Source organism: Athene cunicularia, assembly GCF_003259725.1.
Source record: "Athene cunicularia isolate RWA chromosome 5 unlocalized genomic scaffold, athCun1 chr5_part1, whole genome shotgun sequence".
Classification (NCBI taxonomy): domain Eukaryota; kingdom Metazoa; phylum Chordata; class Aves; order Strigiformes; family Strigidae; genus Athene; species Athene cunicularia.
Window position 1 is genome coordinate 1,237,628 of NW_020799101.1, and position 7,140 is coordinate 1,244,767.

Genomic DNA, 7,140 nt, shown 5'->3' on the forward strand with positions numbered 1-7,140 from the left:
GGCATTCGCCGCCTCCCCGTCCCACCCTCTCCGTCCCCGCGGCGGCTCCCGCGGTGTTTTCAAGCGGCGAGAGAAAATGGCGGCGGCCGCCTGAGGGAGGAGGATGAGCGGCGGGCGGCAGCGAACTTTACCTCGATCCTGGTGGGCAGCGGGCGGGAAGGCGGCCGATGAGGAAGAAGAGGAGGCAAACGATGACCGGCTGTTGGCGGCGGCCGCGGCGGCGGCGGACCCGAGCCCGGTGGAAGGGTTTTGTGAGGTAGCGGGCTCCATTTGGATCTACCCCACGAACTACCCGGTGCGCGGTTACCAGATGCGCATGGCCCACGCCGCCTTGGTGGGGAACACTTTGGTCTGTCTGCCCACCGGGCTGGGGAAGACTTTTGTGGCAGCCGTCGTCATGTATAACTTTTACCGCTGGTTTCCCTCTGGCAAAGTGCTTTTCCTCGCCCCTACCAAACCGCTGGTGGCTCAGCAGATGGAGGCGTGCGCCCGCGTTATGGGCATCCCGGCCCGGCACATGGCCGAGATGACAGGTAGGGACTGGTGGGGGGTCTGCTCGGGGGAGCCACAAACACCCAGGCTGCTGAGCTTGAGGGCAAACAACCTGCAAAGCCGCAGTGGCAGGAAAAAAAAAACAACAACAACAAACCACCCTTTTTTAAGTCTGAGAAGCTTTTGAGGGGCTAACGTTAGCCCTTGCGGGAGTTAAAACCCCAGGTCGCCAACCTGAGGGTGTTTTTGCCAACTCGAAGGTGTTTTCTGGGGTGCAGGGGTCCACAGAGCCTTAGGGTTCCCCCTCCCGAGCTGTAAATGCCTGCACTGTATATATGCTCTTTATGAAAAAAGCCAAAGAAGAATGGCTTGCTTTTTTTTCCATTCTTAAAAAGTTTTTTTAAACCCATAACTACACTTTACTGCTTGCTGGTCATATCCTTAATAATGACTGAATCCATAACCTGTTTTAATTTTAATCCATAACCCGTTTTTAATTTTAATCCATAACCCGTTTTTAACTTTAATCCATAACCTTTTTTTTTTTTTTTTCTTAATGACTGAGTCCATAACCCATTTAAACCTTTGCCAGAGGTGGTGTGGATCAGGTTATACAGCTGCGGGAGGCTAGGCCGCATCTTGAGCTTTCTAGCCTTGTTTTCCGTGCTCCTGGATTTAGTATTTTAATGCAAAAAAAACCCTTCCTTGTCATTGTATTCACCTTTCTTCCCTGGGAATGGGACTAGTATTAAGGCGTGTGCTATTTTAAAATTTCTCAAAGCCAGCCCCGTCAGCCTTCTGCTGTCCCTGTGCTGTGTTCCCAGCAGAACAGTTCACTAACGTTGTTTCTTTATTTTTCAGGGGGAACCCAAGCTCTCGGTCGGGGGGAACTGTGGACTGCCAAGAGAGTCTTTTTCCTGACCCCTCAAATAATGGTGAATGATCTTTCTCGTGGGACGTGTCCTGCTGTAGAGATTAAATGTTTGGTTATTGATGAAGCCCACAAAGCCCTTGGAAATCACGCCTACTGTCAGGTAATGCTGGAGTCGCCCCGCTCTTGTCTCACCATTACAAAAAATCTCCCCCAAAATCACTTCCAGGATCTCCATAAAGCACCACTTAATAACGGAGGAGTGTTTGATCTCCTTCAAACAGAGCTAAGGACCTAAAGGACAATCTCCCTACAGCAGTGATACTTTGTTTGTAAGCAAAACCTGCATTAAAACTTGGTAAGGTGAGGTGGGAATTTTTTTTAATGTCTGAATGAAATTGTAACTTTTGTTTCAAAATATTGTTTTGGCTGGGTCACTGTGCTGTTTCTTTCAAATGTGTGTTTGCAGGTGTACTCTGGTGTCTTTATGCTGTGTAGGAACAGCTCTTACATGAGGGGAGGTATTTTTTCAGAAAGAAGTGCGGGGTGTTTTTGTAAAGTTCCGTATCTTAGTAAAATGAGTTCAAGAGTCCTTTTTGAAGTTGAGTTTTGTCTTGATGAGCGAAGAGTTTGTTGTGTTATCCTGGCTTAATTTTCTCATAGCCATATGTGACCTGAAAGACAGTTACAGCTTTATAGACTGGAAAAATTGACTGAATGTGTACAGGGTTGTGCCCACTTGCTTCCTAGGCCTCTGTAGAGGGGAGTAGGTGGGTTTTAGTGCTTGTCCAACTTGGCATGCTGGAAAAGAGACAGTAGCTTGCCAGGTTAAAACAGGACATTTTGATTTGCTAGTGTTGCACTTCTACCATTTTTCAAATTATAGCAACTTCATTTTCAAAGAACTCAAGCTTGTACGTTATTTCAAAATACTGTATAAATATATTTTCTTTAAATATTTTACCGTTACAGGACTTGCTCTGTAGCATAGAGCCACCACTCATGTTCATGGGCTTCAGAATTGTCTCACCTGCAGCCGAGAAGAATCACTTCCACGAGCCCTCCGCAGTCCCTGTGGCTGTGAGGCTGGCAGGCTCTGCTCTGTTTTAGCTGTGCCTTTGTGTGACTTTCAGTAGAACTATCAGCACCATTTGAATTCCTCTTTAGTCTCCAATTGCTTATTCTCTGTAGCTTTTCTGCTGTGTTGTGTTATTTGCTTGTTTTCCCTGTCCCTGTGTGGCGCAGGGTGGCTGGTCAGAAGGTGTGGTGGGCGCTGGGAGCATGGGCAGAGTTCAGCTCCGGGGGACACTGAAGCAGGGAGGCCATTTGGTTATTGCTTGAATGTTCACCAGCTGTTGTACTGGTCCCAGTTTTGTGCTTCAGGAGGGTTGTAGAATGGGAACGTGGTTAGTCTGAGGAATATTCACCCATTTTCCCAATGGTTAATGCAGCATTTCCAAGTGAGACTTGACTGAATGCTGGTTGGCACAGTGGTTGTCATCTGTTCTCTGTTCAGATTTCATGGGACTAATCATAACGATTAACTCTTTTTAGAGTGGTTCTTCAAACTTTTTGGCAGCTCACTTGAGTCAGTGTGCTGTTAATCTTTTGATTAAATCAAACGAAAAATCATTTTGGAATTTACCAAGGTTGTTGTGCTGAATAAGGCTGGGGTAATACACTTAATCAAGATTGGTTTTGGATAAAATGGTTATAAACTGAACGCTTCCTGGCTCCCATTTGATTTTAGGTATACTCTTTTTAGAACATTTTGTCAAGCTCTTTCCTCTTAGTGGATGTTTTCATCAATACAGTTTGTATTAGCAGATAATCTCCTTTCATGATATTAATGAAAACTTTCCCGTTCTCAGGTTGTAAGGGAACTAAGCAAATACACAAATCAGTTTCGGATCTTGGCCCTAAGTGCCACACCAGGCAGTGATACGAAGGTGAGTCAAATCTACTTGCATGGTTGGAATGATAACGTTTCAGTAGCAGCTGTGTTTAATACTGTTTGATACACTTTGAACACCGTGAAGGGTACTGAAGTCTGTTAGAATTGCACATAAAAAGCGAATCTCTTTCCAGTCTATTAGTTGTTGATGGTTTGTCTTTTTCATGCTGTAGACTTTGTAATATTTATTTCCCAACATTTCTAAAAGGAAAAAAATACTGTTTAGTTTTTGGGAATACAAACCTACTTGAACTGGAAAGAATACACTCCCAGTGCGAAATGCCTTTTGTATTCTGTTTGGTGTGCTGTACTGCCTTAAATCTAAGTAAGGCTTTGGTTTTCAGTCTAAGGCAGATGGCCGCCAGGTTCAGTTTAAGCTCCTAGCTTCAGGTTATGTCTCATCAGGTGTTTTGTGGTGTACCTGAAGCCAAAGGAGAGTTCTGTCCCTCCAGCCCTCCTGCAGTTGCTCGCTGCCTGCTTTCATGAGCTTGCCATGCTGCCTCTTTGGTACTACTTGAGATCTTTCGGTGGATAGTCTTTCCTTTTCATCTGTGGGCAGTCAGTACCTTTTCCTTGCAGTTTTATTCAAGGCCTGCTAAAATACAGCAATAGCTGCTTTCATGAGATACTCATTTGCACTGTTGGAGTGTTAACAAACACATTTTTCTTTTTGTGGCTTCTCAGGCTGTGCAGCAAGTTATTTCCAACTTACTCATTGCCCAGATAGAGCTATGTGCTGAAGATTCTCCAGAAATTCAGCCTTATTCTCATGAGCGACAAGTGGAAAAAATTGTTGTTCCACTTGGTGAAGAACTGGTAGAAATTCAGAATGCTTACATCCGGGTGAGTTGTTGTGTTTCTTTATCGTTAAACAGACAGTGTCACTAAATACATCATCTCCCTCCCTGTTATAACATTTCTATCTACACTGGCAGTAACTTAGAAAGGTAACACTTCCTTATGAAATTAACTTTGCCTTTGAATAAAAGGCAAAGAAAAAAACATGGTTTCAACTACAGCAGCTGCTGTTCCACTTTGCTCCAACAATACCCGTTAACTTGCAATAACTTAAAAAGCTCTGGTGGAAAACTTACAGTTTGATTAGTTTTCTCATCCTCTCAGGAGCCCTTGTAAAATTGACATGAGTCCTAAACTGAGGGCTTCTTAATTTGCCTGAATTGAGTAGTAATACGATGTTGAGAATGGCCGTGCTTGTGTTGTCCAGGTTATTGCCTGGCTGAATGGCTGAAATTGGCTGAAACATTGTCTCTGATTAAGAGTGTTCTTTAGAGCTTTAAGTCATCTGTAAGTGTATTTAGTTCTCCTTGGGTTTTTTGTTTGAGTTTTATTTTTGTTTATTTTTCTCTTGAGAGCTCTTCTCTCTTTTACCAGGAGGTAATGCCCAGATGCAGGACAGGCTAGCAGGGGTATTACATCAGCTGTTAGCCAGTCGATGATGGCTTAGAGGTCTGTGTCTCCTCAGTAAGGTACTAGCAGACAAATGGTACTACGTAAGATACCACTCTGAAAAGTTCAAAATGTGTGTTCTTATTTTAGTAACAAACATAAAAAACCCAGGATTAAGTTAGTATCAGTCTGTTGGCCTTAAAGTATGTTTTTGGTTAAAGTTTAATGATTTCAGTGCTGCTTGTGTGCAGACCATTGGAAGGCAAACTTCTTTGTTCATATTCTAGATTGAATTAGATCAGCTGTTTTCAAACCAGTAACCTGAGAGGGTATTTAATTGAGGAAGTTCCCCTGATAAGCTGGCAACAACTTTAAAGTAGTTTTGCATCCCTGCAGGTGCCTCTGAACGCTTGTGTTGAGTGCAGGGATTCCATTTGAGGTGTTTCACTGGAGATTTCAGCTGAAATCAGCACATTGGTTTGGCTGATCTGGTGTAATTGAGGAGTATAGACAAACCTTGACTAAATTTTCACTGTGGTTTCTGTTTCCTTTCTTTGATCTGGTATTTGCTGCTGCTTTACTTAGGAAATAGGACTTGTAACAACACGGGCTAAAGGGGCGGTGCCCGGCCTGCTCCCCTGTTCCTGGGCAAGCCAAGCCTTAGTCTTAGACCTCAGCACTTCCAAAAGGGGCTCAGTTCCTGCAGAGGTGTTTGTGTGGTTGGGCAGTTTTCTGCAGCACAGCGACAGTCTTCGGCTGTGCCCTGAAGTTCAGTTCCAGCCCTTACTGTGCTCCTGCATTTTGGCCCCTGCGCAGTTTGAGGTCAGGATAGCTGGGTGCAGGCACAGAACCAACAAGTACCTGTTCTGTTATCCTTGTCCCTTGCCAAAAGAATCAGCTGTGAAGTATGTTAGGAATGGCTTCAGGATTTAGGAGAAAACTCACATGTACATGTCACTTGAAGTATTTTTGATTCTGACACCAGTCCTGCCCCAGTCTGTGCTCCAGTAGGAACTGGGGGGGGGCTGTGCTGGATGCTTGACAAAGTGCAGCCTGCAGATGGCTTCTGCAGCCAGGGGCAGGGAGTTGGCTGGCAGACCTGTTGGCCACAGCATGTAGACACACAGCTCCAAATGTGCGTGTTTATTTCAAAGAATATATGGGGGGTTGAAAGTTATTTAAGTTTTGGGGTTCTTAGAGCGACCATTTCAAATTCCGGGCTTAAATGGCTTTTGTAAAATCGGAATAGCAGCTTGGGACTTCTGCTGATCCCCTTCAAAGGAAAGATAGCAAATGGACTTGGATGCTAGAAAAATGAAAGCCAGGTGTACTCTGCACAATAAAATCATTATCTTTAATTTTGACACACCGTGACAGTAAACAAGACAACAGTTCAGTGAAAACGAAGAACAGTGTAAAACAGCATAACACAGCAATGCCAGAAAAATTATATTTGTAGACATACAGTAAGCAAGGCCCTGAGTATCACAATAGCTGGAATAAACTTTTTAGGCACTAACGCTTGTTTGAAAAATACACAATATGCAGGACAACATTTATCTGTTAAGGCTACATCATTTAATCTTCCAAAAATATAGGTGCATTCTGTTTTATTATCTCCTTTGAATAGTGGAAATCTAAGAGCTTCAAATTTAAAAATGAGAATCCATTGATGGCTTCCCAAGTAGAGCCACAGGTGGATAACAGAACACCTGTTCTGGTAACAAGTAATCATGCTTGACGTGATGTTTTCAAACTTTCTCAAATGATGTCACTTAATAATCGTAAGGTTTCCTTGGTGTTTGGTGGTGTACCTGTTAAGTAAGCTTTATTGTGTGTCAGCGAAAACACACAATTCTGTGTGCCCGTGCTTGTGAGGGCCGGTTACACGATGGTGCAGTGTTCCATAGCCATAAAGTGTATCTTCAAACGGGCGATTAATTGGTCCTCAGCTGCAGAAGCTGTCTAACCTAAGTCCAAATAAATCCTATCCTGGAATTCACAGCTTTACATAGAACAACACTGAACGCTTTGCTGCGGTTAGGATATCGGCACAGTCAGATAAATACCTTATTTTTATATTTCAGCAACAAGAATGTTTCTATAACATACCCACAAGTAGCTGAGTCACAGAAGTATTTAGGTGAAGGTTGCCTATGGAAAGAGACATAAGATACAGCAAATGCTTTTTGCAATAGACATTTAAAATATGTACAGACTGGTACTTCATGGTGACAGGATTTAACTATTTCCAGTAGCCATTTGACATTTGTTGTGCCAAAGCATTAAAATAATTTCTATAACTGGCAAAAGCAATCAAATTGCAGAAGCTCCTTTAATTTGCCATAAAATCTTGTCAAAGGTGAAACATGTTTTTATTTGCTCTTAGAAAAATCGGGGGGGGGGGGGGGGGGGG

General features: G+C 43.5%; 2 protein-coding genes across 2 annotated transcripts in view; both read left to right on the plus strand.

Annotated features, from left to right (window-relative positions):
* The window catches only part of PRPF39 (pre-mRNA processing factor 39), a 10,430-nt gene extending 10,336 nt beyond the window's left edge, over positions 1-94 (plus strand). The window contains exon 11 of the mRNA XM_026849161.1: positions 65-94. Within this exon, the coding sequence (XP_026704962.1) occupies positions 65-94 (30 nt within the window). The remainder of the gene's footprint in view (positions 1-64) is intronic.
* Positions 35-7,140, plus strand: part of FANCM (FA complementation group M) — a 68,739-nt gene continuing 61,633 nt past the window's right edge. The window contains exons 1-4 of the mRNA XM_026849162.1: positions 35-533; positions 1,354-1,526; positions 3,235-3,312; positions 4,002-4,160. Coding sequence (XP_026704963.1) covers positions 104-533; positions 1,354-1,526; positions 3,235-3,312; positions 4,002-4,160 — 840 coding nt within the window. The 5' untranslated portion in view covers positions 35-103. The remainder of the gene's footprint in view (positions 534-1,353; positions 1,527-3,234; positions 3,313-4,001; positions 4,161-7,140) is intronic.